The 21,598-nt window shown below is 43.7% G+C and overlaps 1 protein-coding gene across 1 annotated transcript in view; it reads left to right on the forward strand.

Moving 5' to 3' along the window:
• Positions 1-21,598, forward strand: part of KISS1R (KISS1 receptor) — a 423,650-nt gene that overhangs the window by 400,338 nt on the left and 1,714 nt on the right. Inside the window, exon 4 of the mRNA XM_082247986.1 lies at positions 5,336-5,574. Within this exon, the coding sequence (XP_082104112.1) occupies positions 5,336-5,574 (239 nt within the window). The remainder of the gene's footprint in view (positions 1-5,335; positions 5,575-21,598) is intronic.

The raw sequence follows: 21,598 nt of genomic DNA on the forward strand, positions 1-21,598 counted from the left end.
GAACACCATAATGCATATTAATGGGGGTAGTTTTTAATCATAGGGGTCCTAAGGCTAAGGTAGAGTCATCGACTATAGATACTGAGAGGGGCTTTGCAAAGGGAATGAAAGGAATGCCCAATTCAGCAGCCAAGGACTGCTCCATGAAGTTTCCAGCTGCCACAGAGTCCACATGTGCAGCTACTTGATATGAGTTCAGGGCCCAATGAATGGAGACAGGTAAGACAGATCGAGGGAAAGTGACATAATTCAGGTTCTGGTCTAGATCACCACCCTCCAAGGGACCTAGACCTGAGAGTTTTCCTGAGTGGACAGGACAAGACTTTAATATTTGACCGTCAGCCCTGCTAAAGGCATGGGCTGAATTTGAGGCGACAGGATTGCTCTTGTGGCGTGAGACATGTTTGACCTAGCTGCATTGGTTCTTCAGATGCTGGAAAAGTTGTAAAGGTGCATTGTTGAGGAGGTTCCAGGAAAATAGGTGCTAAACAATCCACTGAGGGGGGGGGTGACCTGGACAAGCCCTTTCAAGACCTCGTTCCTGGAAGCGGACATCGACTTGGATGCTAAGGGTGATTAAGTCATCCAAGGTGGAGGGTGCGCTTCTGCCAGCAAGTTCCTCCTTAATACAATCTGCTAAAGGCTGCCAAAAGGTTGCAGTAAGGACCTCATTATTCCATGCTAGTTCCGAGTCCAAGGTGCGAAACTGAACTGCGTACTAACCAACAGTCAGGCATCCTTGACGAAGACGAAGAAGTGCTCCAAGAGTGGATGAGGCCCTGCCAGGCACATTGAAGCTCTTACAAAAAGCTTGCTGGAAGGCGGGAAGACAGGAAATGGTAGGATCTTGATGCCCCCACAGTGGCGAGGCCCAAGCCAAAGCCTCACCAGAGAGGAGGGATATCATGTACGCCGCCTTGGAACAATCAGTAGGGAAATGGTGGTTAGCTAGCTCTAAATGAATCGAGCACTGATTGATGAAGCCCCGACAAGCTTTAGGATCACCAGAGAAGTGAGGTGGGAGAGGCAGCTGGCGATTTGAAAGACTGCTCTCCGCTGGAGGGACTGCGGGAGCTGGAGCTGCAGGGGCTGACACAGGAGCTGGAACGGAAGGTGAGGAAGTGGGCACAACCTGCAGCTGATCCAAACGGGAGAAAAGTTCCTGCAGACACTGCATAATCCGTGCTTGATAAGCCTGCTGGACGTCAACTCTCTGCGCCAAACACTGAAGTTGATCCAGAAGTGGCTGCTGTGCCTCCTCTGAGCTCATGGCCAGAGCAAACTGTCTGGAGTCTGTAATAGTGAGCCCTTGTAGTTCACCAACTTGGGGTGCCCCAGCCTGCGTCTTCACCAGGGCCCCTGATGGTGGGGATGGCCTTGCAGCAAGCTGGAACCAGGTCGCGGCCCCCAGGTTCACCCTGGGAATGCGGACACCACTTAGTAATTGCAGAGTACATCAGGAGACTGGAAAACCAGGAAACAAGCCAAGGTCAGGGCGGGCAGCAAACAAGCACAATAGACAAAGCTTGGATCAGTACACGGCTAGTCAGACACAGGATATACAGGTAGTAACAAGCAGGAGTTTAGAGAACTGTGAAGTTGCTCAGGCAAGGAGCTCTGCACTGGGCACATGTATATATAGGGAAGCAAACAGGGAGGTGACCCAGGAATTAATAGAAGGGAAAAGAATATAAACCCACAGTGGAGCAGGTGACGCCCATAGGTGAACAGAGAAGCCAAACACCACATATGAAATGGAGTCACAGATCTAGCAGAACCCTGCAGCAAGGAGGTAAGAATTTCACAAACAATCTGCAGGCTAGACCATGACACTCAGATCCATTCTCCTCCTGACCGCTGCTTTGTCCCCAAGAATCTCCACACTGCTTTGCTCCAAACTTACCATTCTCCTAAAGCAGCTGGGCACCCAGTGAAAAATCAACTCATATGGTCTATGTCTCAACAATCCTAGTGGCCTAGTCCCTGCGCTGATGTAACCACCTTTGTAGCCACTTGTCCCGTGTGTACTCAGAAATACCATAACACCTTCCAGTGGGCCTCCTACAACCCATATCTAGTGGGGAGAGGCCTAGGACTCACTTGTCTATTGATTTGTTTTATGGATTTACCCAACTCCCAGGACAACACAGGTATTCTTATGGTGGTTGACCAGTTTTTGAAAATGTCCCATTGTATTCCGAAGTTGCTGACGTCCAAAGAACTGACATAAATTTTCACTCCAGAGGTCTTTTGCTTACATGAGTTACCTAAAGGTATAATCTTAGAAAGGGGTAGCCAGTTTATGTCCTTGGCATATCACCCATAGTCCAATGGGGCTGCTGAACGGGCCAACCAAGTCTTGGAGCAGTTCCTACATTGCTATATTTCTGACCACCATAACAACTGGTCAGACCTGTTACCTTAGGCAGAGTTTGCTCACAATAACACCATCAATGCTGCCTCCCTTTTTTTTCCTATGGCAAACTATGGGTTCTATCCATCCATGTTGCCTGACACATTTGTTCTGCAGGGAATTCCTGCATTAGAGAAACATCTTCAGGAATCCCGTTCCACTTGGGTGCAGGTCCAAGAATCCATGCAAAGTTCCAGAGAGAAGAACAGACTCCATGCTGACTGCTGATGCCTACCTGCACCCTCCTACCAATTAGGGAGAGGGTCTGTCTGTTTTTCCATAACCTTTGACTCAGTGTTCCCTCACTGAAACTAGCACCTCAGTATATTGGGCCTTTCCGTAAGGTTAACCCAGTGGCCTACGAATTAGACCTTCCTTCCAACATGTGTATTTCCAACGTATTCCATGTTTCTTTATTAAAACCTTTGGCGTGCAATCGCTATACCACCTCGGCACCACGCCCTCATCCAGTTCAGGCTGACAAATATGAGGAGTGTGAGATACAATCTATCATTGACTCCTGTAGGTTTCGTGGACGCATACAATATCTTGTTCACTGGAGGGGTTACTGTCCGGAGGAACGCTCTTGGGTCTCATCCTCGGACATACTGTACATGCTCCTGCTCTCCTCCATGCTTTCTGTATATGTTTTCCCCTCAAGCCTGGTGCCCCCCCCCCCAAAGGAAAATGGTTGTTTAAGAGGGGGTACTGTCAGGGCTGGGCTCCTGCTATTTATGAGCAGTTCTTTTCTTTCAGTACACAGAGGCTGCTCAGCTGTCGGTTAATTACCAGCCACTCCTTGTTTCCATAGTGACTCAACTGGTTACTATTACCTGCCTCATAAGTCCAGCCTGTGTTGTTTTTTGCTATTTTATTCAGCCCACATTCACATTGGTCTGATTTGACACGTCAAATCGCATGTTAAATTGGAGCCAATTGCCGACAATGGCACCGTCCGTGACGCCGACTTTGCAGCACCGCACCGATTCCCAAAAGTAGTTTCTGTGCTACTTTTGGTGACTTCAGGGGGCGATTTCAATAGACATCTATGCAGGAACCCGCACGTAAAGTCGGACTTAAAAAAAGGCTGGTTTGAAACAATTTAAACCCGTCTCATTGAAATTGTGCGAGTTCAGCTGAACTCACACAATTTCAAACTGGCACTTTCAGTCCGATTTCGGGAGCGATTTCACAGACATCCGTGTGGGTTCCTGTACAGATGTCTATTGAAATTGCCCGCCAAAGTCACCAAAAATAGTGCAGAAACTACTTTTTGGAATCTGTGCGGCGCCGCAAAGTCAGGGTTGCACTGATTAAGATGGTGCCATTGCTGGCAATTGGCTTCTATTTGACATGCGATTTGACTAGTCAAAATTATAACTATAATTCTCTCAAGATGGTATCACACTCTCATGAAGCCTGCTAGGATCTATCCCACAATGCCCAATACCTGCTGGAGATTTCTCCAACAAAGGGGTACTAATTTTCATATATGGTGGACTTGCCCATGAATCTTTGGAACACTATCTTTGACATTTATAGCAATTGCTATTCGACATCCTATCAGAATACCCCACATACAGATTTACTTTCTATGATCCCTGGTAGCCAAAATTCAATGCAACACTCCATTTTAAGATTTTTTTTTTCTGATTGTTGCAAGGCAGATTTTTCATAAGCACTGGAAATCACAAGTTATCCTTACTTTGATGGAGTGGTTTAAAGCCCTACAAGACATTCACAGAATGGAATGTTTGTTTGCTCAGGATAACGGCAAAACTGAGCAGTTCCGTATCATGTGGATGGCTTGTCAAGTATATATAGAAATAGCCAAATTCAAATTTTATTTTCCTCAAGACCCTTCTGTTCCCAATTGGATGGAAATGGATCCTGCCCTGGCTTCTACCTCAGGAATCCCATAACTGGAGCTCTCTTTCCTATCCCACCCTTTCACCTAACCGACCCCTCTTATACACACACACACACACACACACACACTTGACTGCAAGCTCATGTTTATTAGTCAACCTTTATGCAAATACATCTTTTTTTTTTTTATTGATCTTGGTCTGTAATACAGGGGGGTCCATTTGTGTAATTCTTTTTATTGTCTTTTCCTAATAAGCCTTGATTTCACTAAAACAGAGCTGGATGCATCCCTAAATGCTAAAAATACAACTGGATACTAACATTTATAGGTAATAACACCAAGGGTAGTTGAGTCTGGGAATATTTGATTGGATAAAGTGCAGAGGAAGCAGAGGAAAAAAATCGGATCAAGCCTTATTGGGGTTTTGCTTTCCTTTGTATCAATTGTGGATATTGGATTGCATTTATGCAAGTTTTATATTCGTTTTTTTTTCTATTTTTTTAACTTGAAAAAATTGTTTTTTTTTTCCAACCTGACTAACTATAGTATGTAACTATGCATTTGGAGCTTCTCATTGCTTTGGAAGAACCTGCCTGGTGACTCTAAGCACTCCTCCAATTCATTATCTCAAGTTGAGATATTTGATTTCCAAGTATACTGTAGATCATTAAGATAAGTAAGATCATTCCAAGTGCAGTTAACTTTGCTGGTTAGAAACCAATTGTGAGTTTCACCTAGTAATTTACTTTTGGGGTCTACCTTGAGTAGGCTTAGCAAATGGAAGGTCTCACATTGTAAAAAATATTTAGCAACAGGGCCAATACATTGATGTATGTGTATGATATTTCATGTAGGATAGCTCAAACCTGATAATGAAGAATCATCCTATGAGGAGGAAGTAAGTTTTATCTTCAGCTCTAGTTGACAGTAGATATAGAAACTAATACGTTTAGTACAGATGTATTTATTTTTGTAATAAAATAGTGAATTACAATTTAATTAATGAACACATTTTCTTATTTTACAGATGTAATGTGCTTTTTTCTTTACAGGTTCTTTTATTGTATCTATCCCAGTTCCTATTTATAACCAGCTCATAGAAGGCTATTGGTTTGGACCACAAATGTACTGCATTGAACTGTTTCCATCAGTTTATCACGAGAAGGCATTTATCCTTTACAATTTCCTTGTGGTATACATGCTGCCATTGCTCACTATCTGCATCTGTTACTCTGCCATGGTCTATCAGATGGGAAGGCCTTCTGTGGAGCCTATTGATAACAGTTATCAGGTAACAAACTACTGGGTTTGCGTACAAACCTTAATAGTAAGAGTATTGTCTACTATGACCTACAGGTTATGCAAACCATAACAATTAACTTCTCGTAATTGCTCCCTTTTGGACTGTTAAATATACAATTGAAGCTGCATTGTTTGATAAGTGCTAAAAATACCTGTTGATCATGCCAGAAATCCAGTACTGTCCTGTGCACTCAGCAGTGTTATCTCAAACACTGTTTTAGCCCTGTCTAGTTTAGCTTTGTGAAATATAGAACATATCCTTCTATGTTTTGAAAATGGAGAGAGGGGGAGATGTTCTGTACATCTAACATACTTTCTGTCCTAGGGTGACATGGCTGCTGCTACATAGATAAAGTTCAGCAAGTGACCACTGGCATGCTAAAACAGAAAGTGTGTTACTGGCAGGAAAATGAATGCAGCTGTAGGGCAGGTGCAGTCTATTTTCTCCACTATAGGTGGCGCCAAACCACAGAAGCAGTTCAGTTGACGGGGAAGTCAAGAGGAACATGTTAGGTGGGTAGTATAGGGACAGGACACCCTGACAGGGACAGTGATTAGCGGCAGGCAGAGGCTCCAGACAAGTAGGAAAACAATTGGGACATGCCATCCTTCCTGCAGATTTCCCCATTTGGGCACAGACTGGCCAGACCACATTCTACCCATCTAGACAGAAGCTGTTGGCACATCCAAGACCTGCTCTGCCACACATTGCTGTGGCATTCTGTGAGTATTGCGGGCCTGATGCCTTCCCGGTGAGCTTGTTGTGAATTGCCAAACTTTAATTTAGTTCAGTTTTCTGCAATCGGGCTCTGAGTATTTACTGCCGCCACACCTTACTGCACCTCCCCGCACTTGTTGGCAGTCGACACGATATGTCCATTCTTGCAGTGGGTGCAGTTATTGTCCCAAAATATTAATTCATATTTATAATAATATTAATATTAAGTTTAATGGCTCCAGTATTCCTCTGGCTGAAATAGAGGGTCTGTTTGGAGAAAACTTGACAATCCCTGAGTTGAGGAAGAGATTCTTTGTCTGGAGGCAGCAGGAGGAGAAGAGCCTCACTCACTTTGCGGTAGCACTCAAGAATCTCTGGAAACACCTGGAGAAGAGGGATGTGGGAGGCTGTGCCAATAATACCTCCTCAGATCATCTACTGAAGGACCATTTTGTGATGGAAATGAAGGCTGGGTCAGTCAGAAGAGCCCTACAAGAGCGAATTAGAGCACAACCTTTTTCATGATACAGTGGTGGATGTGGTTGCACAGGGACAGGAAGATGCAGTGGCAACTGTGGCAGTCACAAAAAGGTATGACCCATTGCACTTGAAAGAGGAGGTCTTGGCTCCTTAACCTCTATCAGCCATTCACAGAGCATTGAGGGCACTCGCTCTAGATGTGGCCTCCCTGAAACAGGAAATGTCCTCAATCCACTGGGATTGGGCCCCTCACGTTAAGGGCGAGAATCCATTACGGAGGAACCCAGAGGAAGATCAGAAGTGCTAGTAATGCGCCCCCTTCGGACATATAACCAAGAACTGGTGCTGGCCTTAATTCAAAAGCACACCCAGTCAACTGGTAAAGTGTAAGATCCTGGTACTTTCAGTACCTTTCTAGCCTCTTACTTCCGCATTGCGTTCCACCATTCAGGTAGGTGGAACGCATATAGCTGCATGTCTCTTTAACATCTGATGACGTCATCACTAGGCGCCGCTCTGAGCGGCTATTTCAACCGACGCTGTGCACTCACAAGGTGTTCGTGCAACCGCTCATTATACATCCCTGTCTGACGCTGCCGAATCCTCCAGCTATCTTCCTATACCTGGATTGACCGGAGCCTCGCTACCTGATCCTTTACCTCGCTACCTGATCCTTTACCTCGCTTACCAGCTAGTGATAAGTACCCCACAGGGGATCCCTTCCTATCAAGTCACATGCTATCTATTCTTGCATATTAAGAACTGTTGCTAAACTCTAGGATATATGCACTACAATATCTATCACCTGCATCGTTACCTAGATTGCTAGCTCTTGAGCCTACTACCACCTGTAACTTATAACTTTGCATTAACTTAGTATCTCCTGTACACTTCATCTGCTATCCCCTACCACCTGTTACTTGTACATGATTGCTAACCCTCTTGCATACTATCTATCACCATCTGCTATCGCTCCTGCAACATTACTACCTGAGTGCCTATCATTAATTGCTATCACTACTCAAGCCTATTCCTTCAGTATATCACCTCAATACTATTGTATAGATATCTATCACTCCAGCAACATCTTATCTGAGTGTTTGTGTATGTGCATACTGAAGCGGGCTGAGCCACTATGATGAGTCAGGAGAGTTGGATAAGGTGATTCAACACATCTCTACAAGACTACTGAGTGGAAATTCTGCAGCTGCAAATCCAGTTCACTAAGTCAAACCCCAGAGCGTTACATAAAGTAGTGGCTCCCAGGGCACAGAAACACCCCCAGATCAGCCAGCACAAGGTCCCAGAAAACCAGAGTCCATGGTCGCACCTAGTCCAGTGGTGACCTTCCTCATTAATGGAAATAGAAGTTACCTAATTGACACCGATTCCAAAATCACTGTCATGGAGTATGACTTCTACGCCCAGCAGTTTGGGACACTAGACCAATTGGACCTCTCAAGGCTATCCCTCAAGGCAGCCAATAACTTGCCTATCTTACTAGAAGGTGTCACGTGGGTAAAGATCCAAATCAATGACCAGATGGTGAACCGAATAGGGGTGGTGGTGACTCGTCGACCAGTAAGTTAAGCTGTGCCTATTGTCTTGGGTTTGCATGTCTTACAGGACTTGGACTTACCCTGCCTACTGGCTAAATTTGGGCATTCTAGCATGTGAGATGTTGTCTTATCCCTACTCTTGCCCTTAATGGTTTTAGTGTCTCTGCAAAATTCTCCTCTTTTGATTCCTTTTTAAGCCATTTTGCGACCTTAAACAAGAGGATTTGTGTCTACTATTCTTCTTTCTCTCATTCTGCCTCTCGTTTTTCTTTTTCCTCTCTTCTTCTCTTTCTCTCTACTTTATTTATGAGCATTATTATTTAATGTTTATGCAATGTTACTTGAGACAGCACTGATCTTCCACTCTTGTGAGTGTCCTGTCAGTATGGAAGTTGCCTACACATTTGATCCTTTTGCTTGTGGCTACCCGAAGACATCCCCAAAATTTTAGAAGATATTCATCAAGTATTTGTATTGGGATGTTGCTATAGACTGGCTGGCATATTTGTGCGACTATTGTCGAGTTGTACTTTCTAATTTCAATGTGAATTTCTTCCTATATTACTCTTGGAATCTTTGATAATAAAAAATACATGTAACCTAAATTTGAGCATTCTAGCCGATGTGCAGGGGGCTGTGATCTGTGAGCTGTGTGGCTCAATGTGATATGAGCCCATGAGGCTCAACAAAGAGCAGCGAGGAAACAGCCCAAACAAGTGGGGGTTGTCCGCACCCTGCTAAAGCAAAAAAGCCTCTTGGCACCCCTGCAACAGGTAATCTAGTCTATTCTCATCTGAGCTCACAGAAAACTTCAAGTGATCACCGAAATAGTGGAACCCTGCAAAGATTTAGTGAGGCCAGGAGAGTGGCTGGTTGTTTGCACTTTATCCAAAGTCATCAAGGAAAAGGTCCTGGTGCAGCTCATTAACTTGGGCACAACCCCAATTTCACTTCCCAACCATGCCACCCTAGCAGACCTGTATGTAGTGCCCCAGCACTGAATCTCAGCCCCGGGTAGAAGCCTTATGTGCCCCACTATAGGCAGCCATGGCTTTGTTGAATGAGTCTCAATACCAACTACAGCTAGAACAGCTGAACATTCTCTTCTGGGAAAAGCACCTAATGGTCTTTGCCACCAGCCTATAGGACTACGGGTACACAGAGGCCATCAACCACCCAATCCATCCGGGTGATGTTCCACCCATTTGGGCACAGTACCATCACATTCCCCCAGCTCTGTGCAAGGGGATAAAGGACCTACTCTGCAACATGTTACAAAGCGGTTTGATGTGGAAGAGTTGTAGTCCTTGGGTTGCTCCCGTGGATCTGGTGTGTAAGAAGGATGGAAGTCTGTGGTTCTGTGTGAACTACCGCAAGCTAAATGCATGTACCCATAGGGATGCTTACTCATTGCCCAAGGGAGAGGAATTGCTTATGGTCCTGGGAAAAGCCAAATACTTCTCCACACTTGTTGGTTCCTTACCCTCCATTCAAGCCTAGTGGCACCATCCCAAAAAACAGGCATTTGAAACGCTGAAAGCTGACTTCGACACCTTTATTGGCCAACACGGACTACTCACAAAGTCCTTCCATGTGTATACAGATGGGAGATTACAAGGTCTAGGAGCTGTATTGGCTCAGGTACAAGATGGCTGTGAATGGGTGAATGCCTACGCAAGCTGCAGCCTGCTGAGAAAATCCCCCATAATTACAGCTTCTTCAAATTGGAGTTGCTGGCCCTAGTAGGGCCATCGCTGAAAAGTTTGCATACTTTACGGAGGCGGACATAGAGGTCTCTATGGTCAACAACCCCCTTGCCTATTTAGATACAGCAGAACTTGGGGCATTGGAACAAAGATAGGTTGTCGGCCTGGCCCTGTTCAAGTATAAGATCCACTACAAGCCATAAGCTACTACTTTCCAGCTTAACGGGCATAGTGACAACCTGTCCCGTTATCTGGTGGAGCACCCAGGGGAGGATGTGAACTCTACCCGAGATGACATTAACCTCATCCTGCCTTTGACCGCCATTTTGTGTCCTCTCAAAAAACAAGATGTGGTCCCCCAGGCTGAGTAGGTACTGATTTCACAGAAGGATCCTGATCTGATGCAGGTGAGATCCTCTCCAAACTGCATAAACTATCCTCCCGTGAGTGTCAGAGACTGTCCAATATAGCTTGAGCATTCCTGAGACAGTGCAATTAATCTAAAACGAGGGACAGCGTACTTTATCACCATGCGTGCGCTCCCACTGAGCAGCCGGACATTCTACAGATTGCGGTCTCCCAGTTGTATGTTCTCCAAGTCTGATGAGTGCTACATAATGCAAGTGGACACTTCGGAGCTGACGAAACAGAGTCCTTGGTCAGGAAATACTTCTTCTGCCTGTGACTGGCAGAATGAGTTCAAAGGGCTTATTGGGAGTGTGAGACTTGCTTAGTGCATAAAGTTCCTCCTGAAAGGACCTCACCCATGACCATCACCACCTCGGAGCTCTAAAATCTGCTCACCATTGACTTCCTAACAATCTCCAGCTCACCCTCATGGCAGTGGCGGCTGGTGTATTGGGGGTGCAGGGCGCATGGAGTTCAATGGGGCTTTTTTTTTTTTTTTTAGGGTGTGCTTGGGGCACAGAGCAGTGCGCCCCGAGTCCACCCACTTGTGTGACAATAGCGAATGAATATTCGCTATTGTCACACAGATCTGCTTCCTGGCCAATCAGGAAGTGGGTCCTGAGACCTGTTTCCTGATTGGCCGAAAGTAGAAGCCATGCCATTGGGCATGGGGGAGGAGACGCTTCTGCTGAGGGTGAGTGAGCCGTGGGGGGGTCCGGGGTCCTGGGGGGTTCTGGGGTCCTGGTGTGTGGCCTGGTGTGTGGCCTGGTGGGGGCCGGGGGGGCGTGTATGGTGCAGTCCGTCTGCCGCCCCCCCTGGCCAATGGAGCACCAGCCGCCACTGCCTCACGGTATCGCTATACCTTGGCTTTTGTCGAACACATCACCAAGTTCGTGGTGGTAGTCGCCACTAAAGACCAGACAACTCCTACCACAGCTAAATTATTTTTGGAGCGTGTGGCCCAACCCTACGGGTGTCTCAAAGGAATACTCTCAGATCAGGGCTTGAACTTTAGGGCAGTGAATATGTGCCATCTCAGTGGTATCAGGAAGTGACATACTACACCCTACCACCCACAGGGCAATGGAGCATTTGAGTGGTTCAACTGTACCCTGCTGGCCATGCTATGGACTCTTCAACAGTGGAAACTGTGACAGACCCAACCAGGACATGGGGCTTTTAGAGGGCACTGCAGGGTAGCCTTTTGCCTACTGATTATGGGCCCTGGTATTTGAGGAAGCTACAAGCATTCGGTAAGAGGTCCTGTTAAATAATGCAAGATGACATGTTATTACTACATTTAAGCCCTGGGTCTTCTTGAATGCAGGGGAACTGTTGCCGGACTGTCTGGGATTGGGAATACCTGCGACTGCTAGTCATACTAATAAAACTTGTCTAGGTGCCTAGCTGGCTGTTTAATTCGGTCATTGTTAGTTGTTATTGATTGCTGTTTGAAGTTAGCATTGTTCATGTGGTGACTGCCCTTATTTTCGATGTGTATAAAAAACCTGTATTACCGTAATTCCTTTGGTTATTATCTCAACATCTTGTCTGTGTATGGTGCTTGGGGTAAAGGAATGGTATTAGCTATCGGTCTGCTGGAAGAGTTTGGAGTGCAGGAGGCACAGACACCAAGATGGCACCAACACGTGGGGGCCGAGGTATGGGCCTACAATAATGGTTCATTGGACTATGGACCACATGCCCTTCTTCCTAAAGTTCAGGTGCTATGACCAGCTGCAGTTGGATCTCCTGCTGGGCTCCCCAGAGAATACAACACCCCGGGCACCTATCACCTAGGTACAAGAACATTGGAATCAATTGCAGAAAGAAAAGCAGGTGGTGTTGGACAGGCACAAGGCCTTGGCCGAGGACTCTACCTTAGAGGAACTACCGTAGGCAACTGGGAGACTGGATGCTGGTGAAAAATACCAAGAGTGATCGAGGCAGTAAAGTGGAGCCCAAGTGTCAGGTTGAACAACAACTTTCCTCCAACTCCAGTAAATGACATAATCTCAGAGGGGCCCACTCCCATTACAAAACGTCTCCACCGCAACCAGCTGAGGCTCTGTGTGCTAAGTGGCGACTGTTCACCAGAAACCAATAGGAGACCGAGAAATTTTCAATGCTGTGGATGTCCCACCTGTGCAGGAAGTCCCTATTGAATGATACCTGCCTCCCGTCTTGTTTGAACTTTCAACCTCTCCAGACTCAGAAGCTGCGAGTCCCAGTACAACAACTATGGAAAGTCCAACAACTGTCCAGACTTGATCAAGGAACTGGGCCCAGACAAAGGGGGTATGGATAACCCAGTCAACCCCCACTAACCTGCGGCCCGGAGTCACAACCAGAAGATGATTGCTTGTGACATGACTCCTCAGAGGACACAGTTGTTTGCCACCCTTTATGGTCTAACATGGGCAGCTCCCTGCAAAGTACTCTGATTATATTATTTTAACTTTTTCCTGTTGTGAGTTAACCACATTCATTGCATTTCTTGTGTTGTTTTTTCATAGTGTTGTAATACAGAGGACAGCATTTCTCCACTGCAGGTGGCGCTCAACCGCAGCAGCATTGCAGCTGGAGGAAGTCAAGAGGAACATGGCTCCTCTATGGTTTCCTAGGTCACTGGGAAAGCTATCTGTTTGGATAAGTGCCCCATGTGACTCTGGCAGCCTTCTTGGGTCAGGCAGAGCCTATTTAAGGTCTTGGCTTCCAGGCTTGGTACACGTTGTACGTGTGGGTAGTGTAGGGAAATGTCACACATCTCACAGGGACAATGATTAGTTTCAGGGAGAGGTTCCAGACAATTAGGAAAAGGATAGAGAGATACCATACCTCCTGGAGACCACCCCATTTGGGCACAGACTGGCCAGGCCGCATTCCATTCCCCCCCTAAAGACAGACGCTGCCAGCACATCTGAGACCTGCTCTACTACACATCACTTTTGCATTCTGTGAGTGTTCCCAATCAGGTGCCTTCCCATCTGTCTTAGTGTGGATTGCCAAACTTTACCCTTAATACATGTTTACTGCCACACCACGCTGCCCCTCCCCCACTTCATCTAAGGATTGATAAGCTGCAATATATTGAACTTTTGCTTTCAAATTAGGATACATTTAGGTGAAGAAAAAATTAGGAAACATTCTGAGTAATGGGCAGTGCTTCAAATGCAGCAGGGGCCTGAGATTTTTGGGAGGCTTTTGGAGTGAATTGCCCTTTCATTTTTTATGAAAAGAATAATGTATAATTTAACTCTGATCAAAACCATTTTTTTTATTATTTGGAATATCAGCTTTTTAGTGCCTTACCAGAAGTAAACTCAAAAACCTTATAGAGCCCTCCGCTCCCACATCTAGAGTTGAATAGAAGTAGAGCCACCAAAGAAAGCTATAAGTGTTTTGTTGCCATCATCCCTAATTTGTGGAACACTGGAAAAATTAGTAACCCCCAAGGTACTAATGTGACTTTAAAGGCAACTAGAGTCAAAGAGGATATTTTGTAAAAAATAAAACATGAAATTTTTATTGATTCATCCACAAAAAAAGTATGATACATCGTCATTGTTAATAATAAAAACATCAAAAGTAAGATCACTGACTTGTAAGGCTATGTACAATTTCTGTTACAATTACATCTAGAGTAAAATGATATATATTTTATTGGTACAAAAATATTCCTTAAAGTGACAAGTTCCAGAAGATTGTAGGGAGGGAGGGGGAGCAGGTACCTGTCAAAACTAGGTACCCGCTCCCCCCCCTCAAAAAAATAACATGCCAAATGTGGCATGTCAGGGGGTCAGGAGCACTTTTTGGTTGGAACTCCGCTTTAAAATTACATTTTGACATGAAAGGGATATAATACCCTAAAACAATGTATAAAGCCAATATAAGCAATGGTCTGCACTCATTTTTTTGGTATCTTAACCTAAAATATATTATATTGTGGCTGAAAATTAACAATAAAGGTATTTTCAAAGAATTATTAGCATTTATCTTCATGCATGCTGACGTTTTTTCATCCACTCACTGCTCACTAGAGTCAAAATTACTCATTAGGTCTGATCAATGGGGACTCTCATCACAGGGTATATGGACAAAAAAGGCATCTCATAGTGTAAGTCTGTAACATGAATATTTATTTGTTAAAAGCAAAAAGTGCACTTACCAGGAGCCAATGACAGAATATATGGAAGGTGGAGGCTCCTTTGGAAACCAATTTAATGAACTAGGCTGCAAGTTGAAGGGAAGGACCTCCAAGGTGATATTCTCAATAATATTGCCTGTGCTATGCGCAACACAGGAAAGACAGGGGGGGATTAGAGAGATATATGCATGGCTAAAGACCTGGTATAAGAAGGAGGGATTTGGGTTTTTAGAACACTGGGCTGACTTTTCATTGGGGTGCAACCTATTTGCTAAAGATGGTTTGCACCTAAATGGAAGGGGGTCTGCCGTGCTGGCGGAGAGGTTTATGGGAAGGCTGGAGGAATATTTAAACTAGGATTGAGGGGGGAAGGTGAATTTGATTATAATGAGCAGACAGGTCAGACAGGGGTCAGTCCCAATTGGTGGGTGGAATGGGGAAATATGGGGGGAGAGCTATGGCAGAGGATAAGAAGACAATAAATTAAACTGTTTGTTCACCAATGCCAGATGTCTGCCAAGCAAAATAGGGGAGTTGGAAGCTCTGGTGCACGAGGAGAACAATGATTTAATTGGCATTGCTGAATCTTGGCTTCATTCTTCACATGACTGGGCTATTAATATTCCTGGCTATGCTCTCTTTCGGAAAGACAGGGTAAAATGGAGGGGTGGTGGTGTTTGTCTCTATGTGAGAAGTGATCTCAAAGTGAGTGTGAAAGAGGATCTAGTTGATGGAGGGTGTGATGAGTCTGAAGCAGTATGGGTGGAAATGTACATGGGTGTGCATAATACAAAGAATAGTTTGTTATAGACCTCCCAATATTAATGAGGAGGTGGAGGCTTCTTGCAAAGACAGAAAGGGCTGCAAGGGCTGGGACAGTGATAATAATGGGGGATTTTACCTACCCAGACATTGATTGGAGTAATGGCACTGCTGGGACAGTTAAAGGGCAAACATTTATAAACCTATTACAAGACAATTTTATGGTGCAGTTTATTGAGGCCCCGACTAGAAATGATGCTCTGCTGGTCCTGGTAGTCTCAAATAGGGATAAGCTTTGAGTTCGACTATGACATTGGTTGTTCGCTTGTTCATCGAATGACAAACAAATGGGCTTCTTCGCGGAAACTTTGAGTTCCTGCATTATCATGGACAGAGATCTCTGACCTCTCAATTCCAATAAATAAATCACTGGCTGGGGGAATGGATCACACAGCTCTTTCATTGCAAGCCTAGTATTCTACTAGCTACGCCACCAAGCCTGCTTAAGCTAAACATACTCTCCCTAAGTTTTATCTCATCCACTGTGTGTAGGGGGGGATAGGAGTTAGTTAGGCAGGGAAAGTGTAAACAACCTATCTGTACTGGATGGTGGCCTACCAGACCTTGTAATGGTGATGGGTATGAGATCGAATCCCAAGCAGGGAGAGAGAGATTTTTAGTTTTTTGAGATCTAAGTTATTTATATATATATATTATCGGAAGCTTATCGGAATCTGGAAGCCCCATTTTAAAGGGGACCCCCAGATTCCGCCCCCCCCCACGTGAATGTATATGGGGTACATGGTTCACCAATTCACCAAAAAAGTGTACAAAAAAATAATGACAAAAGACAGTTTTGAAAAAGTCTTTTATTAAAAAAAAAATACTGTCCCCCGATGATCAGTCGCTGGCCGCCCGAAAAATAGAAAAAAAAAAAGAAGCTCCTGCTTCTCCAGACGCTACCCCCAGAATGAGCTGTTTTGATTTTGACAGCTTTATTTTATAGTGACCTGACGTCACAAGCCGTCCCACAATGCACTGCTCAAGTGCAGTGAATAAATGACTGACGTCAGTAATTTATTCACTGCACCTAAAGCAATAGATTATGGGAGCTGTCAAACTCAGATAGAAGCTAGTGAGCCAGACAGAGTCCAAGGTTAATCAGCTGGCTGGGTGGCCTAGCAGGTAGAGTAACTGACTTACAAACAAAAGGTTGTGAGTTTGAATCCCCAGGCCAGCAGGTGATTAATACTAATTATGGATTTTAATTAAAACCTATTAATTGTCCTGCCCCTTCTGAAGTGAAGTCAGTAATTTATTCACTACACCTGAGAAAATCATTATGGGGTGCTGGTGATGTCAGAGTCCTATAAAATTGCTGTCAATCTGAGAGAGAGAATTGTTAGGCAGAGAGAGTCTTAAGCCCCGTACACACGTACCGATTGTCGGCCGCAAATATTCGGGCGCCGACCGATCGGCCGATTGTAGGCTTGTTAGTATGAAGCTTCCGACAGCGCATTTTCGGCCGAACAGAATCTGTAGTGAAGGCATTAAAATTTTTGTACGCCGACAACAGAACGGCCGATTGTGCGTCAGTCAGTACAGATTTCGGCCGACAATCAGCAGATTTGCAAGACTGGACATGCTCAGAGAAGAAAAAACACACGGAAAGTTAACCATCACATGACATCACTTCTACAGTCGGCTGTTGTTGGCCGACAAAATTCGTGTGCAGTCTTTTGCACTTTTCAGTGGACAGGACAGCCCTGGACAAAAGACGGCCGATCGTTCGGCCGACGATCGGTACATGTGTACGGGGCTTTAAGCCCCGTACACACGCGTCGAAAATTGGCGGGGAATTTTCGTCCAACGTCCGATCTGCCGATTTTCGGCTTGTTAGTATGATGCTTCCGAACAACTGACTCCGACTTTTCGGCTGAAAAAAATCTGGTGTGCAGACTATAAAATTTTTGTTGGCCGTCAAAACACCGCCGATTTTCGTGCAGTCAGTACTGATTTCGACAGGGAAAAATCTTATGAGCAAGTCTGGGCATGCTCAGAGAAGAAAGAACACAAAGAAATCAAACCAACACATGACATCACTTCTGAAGTAGATTTTTGTTGGGCGAGAAAATTTGTGTGCAGTCTAGGCACATTCCAACCAACAAAACACAACTCTGGACAAAAGACGGACGATCGGTCGGCCGATAATCGTTGCGTGTGTACGGGGCTTTAGGTTACTCAGCTGCCTTGGTGGCGTTGGGCTCATCACTAGTCTCAAACCATGCAGAGCTTATTACCAATATTCACATAAAAGAACACCTGGGTAGCAGTGACCATAATATGATTTCATTTAATGTTAGCTGTGAGCAACAAACGCATACAGGAAATATAAAAACACTTAACTTTAAGAGAGTAAATTTTCCAAGGATGAGGGCAGCTCTCTAAGACTTAGACTGGGAGGAAATATTGGCATTGATGAACACAGAAAAGAAATGGGAATTCTTCAAAAAAATTGTATGCAAACTCACAACTCACTGCAAGGTATATTCCCATGGGCAATACGTTTAAAAGGCTAAAAATAAAACATATGTGGCTGACAGCCAAAGTTATTAAAGCAATAAATAATAAGAAAAGTGCTTTTAAAAAAAATATAAATATGAAGGAACACTATCATTGTTTAATTGTTACAAAGAATATAACAGAATTTGTAAAAAGGGCATCAAGGACGCAGAAATTCAAAATGAACGACAGATTGCAAAAGATAGTAGGACAAACCCCCAAAAATTCTTCAAATATATTAATAGTAAAAAGGTTAGATCTGAGCATGTAGGTCCTTTACAAAATAATCAGGAGTGGGTGACTAAGGACAAAGAGAAGGCAAATGTATTGAATACTTTCTTCAACTCTGTGTAAACAAAGGAGCATGGGGGAGCTCGTGACCATAATGGAGATATTGAAATGATCCACAATGGCTCAAAAGTGATATAGTCCAGAAATAATTAGACAGAATAAAGGTGGATAAAGCACCTGGACCAGATGCCATCCACCCATGCAACCTAAAAAAATTGAGCTCTGTCATTTCAAAGCCTTTTTTTCTAATTTTTAGGGACTCTGTAAGTGGAATAGTAACGCTGGATTGGCGAAGGGCCAATGTGGTGCCTATATTTAAAAATGAATCAAAGTCTTTGCCAAGTAACTATAGACATGTAAGTTCAATTTCTATAGTTGGGAAGATACTGGAGAGTTTAATGAAAGACCACATAGATGAGTTCTTGCTGGAAAAAAATATTTTAAGCAACAGACAGCATGGATTCATGAAAGACAGAAGTTGTCAAACAAACCTGATTTCTTTTTATGAGGAGGTAATTAAAACCTTGGACAGAGGGGTGGCTGTTGATGTAGTATACTTGGATTTTGCAAAAGCGTTTGACACAGTTCCCCACACACGGCTAATGTGTAAGGTAAAGTCTACAGGCTTGGAAAGATCAGTTTGTAAATGGATGGAAAACTGGCTAAAATATAGAATTCAGAGAGTAGTGGTTAATGATTCTCACTCTGAATGGTCTGAGGTTATCAGTGGTGTACCCCAAGGTTCAGTGTTGGGACCCTTACTTTTTAATATCTTTATAAATGATATAGGGTCTGGGATTAAAAGTACCATTTCAGTCTTTGCAGATGACAATAAGCTATGCAGTGGAATAACTTCCTTACAGGATGTCTACAACTTACAAGCCAACCTTAATACACTGTTTCATTGGGCAACTATATGGCAAATGAGGTTTAATGTTGATAAATGTAAATTTATGCACTTGGGAGCTAAGACTATGCATGCATCATACATACTAGGGGGAGTAAAAGTGGGGAAATCCATAGTGGATAAGGATCTTGGTGTTCTGGTAGATCATAAGGTTAACCACTTTACCACTGCTCACGTTGCTGCTACTGCAGCAAGGTAGCAGCCCTGGGTCTGGCGACATAGACCTATGTCACCAGATTCCTCCCTCTCTCTGCGGCACGCACGCACCACTGGAAGCTCGCTCCCGCTGTGTTTAGACACAGCGGGAGTCGGGCCAGGGGAGGAGATGTGGTGATCATCGCCACTCTTCCCCGATCATCGGGGAAAGACTGTGGATCTCCTCTGTGAAAGGCAGGGACAGATCACAGGATTCAGAATAGCTGAACCTGGGATCTGTGTCTATGTCACACAACCCCCTCCCCCATCATCAAGCATGAGACACACATTTAACCCCTTGATCACCAACAATGTTAACCCCTTCCCTGCCAGTGTCATTATTACAGTAACAGTGCATATTTATAGCACTGATTACTGTAGTAATGTCACTGGTCTCCCCAAAAGTGTCAAAAATGTCAGTTAGGGGTCCGATCTGTCCGCCGCAGTGTCGCAGTCCTGCAAAAAATCGCAGATCACTGCCATTACTAGTAAAAATAAATAAACAATAAAAATGACAAATCTTTCCCGTAGTTAGTAAAGGCGATAACTTTTGCGCAAACCAATCAAAATATGATTATTGTGATTTTTTTACCAAAAATATGAAGCAGAAAACAAATTGGACTAAAATGTTAAAAATTTTGATTTGTACATTTTTTTGGGGGAATGTTATATATCAGAATGTGAAAAATATTGTTTTTTTTTTTTCAAAATTGTCGCTCTTTTTTTCAGAAATTAAAAATCGCACAGGTGATCAAATACCACCAAAAGAAAGCTCCATTTATGGGGGAAAAAAAGGACATAAATTTAATTTGGGTACAGCGCCGCATGACCGCACAATTGTCCGTTTAAAGTAATGCAGTGCCAAATTGCAAAATATGGCCTGGTCAGGAATGGGGTAAAATCTTAAAGTGGGTAAAAATACGCTCTTTTTGTCAAAGACATGTAGCTAAATACATTATGGCCTAAATATATGACAAAAATTGAATATATTGGATATTTTTTAACTGTCAAATTAGAAAATCTCAATTTTTTGCAAAATTTACGCTCTTTTTTTATTAATATCGCAAAAAATTAAAAGTGCAGAGGTGATCAAATACCACCAAAAGAAAGCTCTGTTTGTGGAAAAAAAAGGACGTAAATTTAGTTTGGGTACAGCATTGCATGACGGCGCAATTGTCAGTTAAATTCGCGCAGTGCCAAGTTGAAAAAAGTGGCCTGGTCATTAAGCAGGAAAATCCTCTGGTCTTAAAGTGGTTAATAATAGCATGCAATGCTAAGCTGCGGTTTCCAAAGCAAGCAAAGTCCTTTCTTGTATTATGAAAGGCATGGACTCCAGAGAGAGAGATATAAATTTGCCCCTGTACAAAGCATTAGTAAGACTTCATCTGGAATATGCAGTTCCAATTTTGGGCACCAGTTCTCAAAAAGGATATCGGGGAACTGGAGAAAGTGAGAAAATCAACCAAACTGATAAGAGGTATTTATGGGGTTCTGAATCAAATGCTTTGGAGAAGTGTAGATTAACTACATCCACAGGCCTTCCTCTATCCAGATTAAAACGTATAGATCCTTCATAAATCCATGCTAGTTACTACTAATGATGCTATTTTAAATAAAAATTCTTGGATACAGTCCCTTATTATCCCCTCCAAAAGGTTACATACAGTACTATTGATGTTAGACTGACCGGCCTGTAGTTGCCAGATATTTATCTTGGCCCCTTTTTTGAGTATTGGTACCACATTAGCTTTTCTCCAGTCAGCTGGTACCATTCTGGTGAGTAAGCTGTCCTTATAGGTAAGGAATAATGGTCTAGCAATAACCTGGCTTAGTTCTTTGAGGACTCGCTGGTGTGAGCCATCTGGCCTAATAATTTATTCACATAAAGGTTTTCCAGTCTTTTTTGAACACTGGCTTCCATTTGCCATAATGGAACATTCTGTTCAATACAATACTGTCTTGTCTATTATACGCCTCCTTTTCCTTAGTAAAAACTGAAGAGAAGAATGTATCTAACACAGTTGCCTTCTCTCTGTCACTTGTAACCAAATTTCCTTGACTATCCTTTATGTGGCCAATATGTTCCACTTTGCCTTTTTACTATGAATATATATAAAAAATGTAATGGTCTCTTTTTACTCTCCTCCACTATGTGTTTCTCATGGTCATAAATTTAAAAGTGCAAGTTCCCTGCCAGTTGAGTGTGCCATTGCAGTATTTATCTGTGAATATATTTACATAGTTGAAAAGTTTATAAACTAGTGCTGCTGACTGTCAT

Source organism: Pelophylax lessonae, assembly GCF_965119305.1.
Source record: "Pelophylax lessonae genome assembly, chromosome: 1".
NCBI lineage: Eukaryota > Metazoa > Chordata > Amphibia > Anura > Ranidae > Pelophylax > Pelophylax lessonae.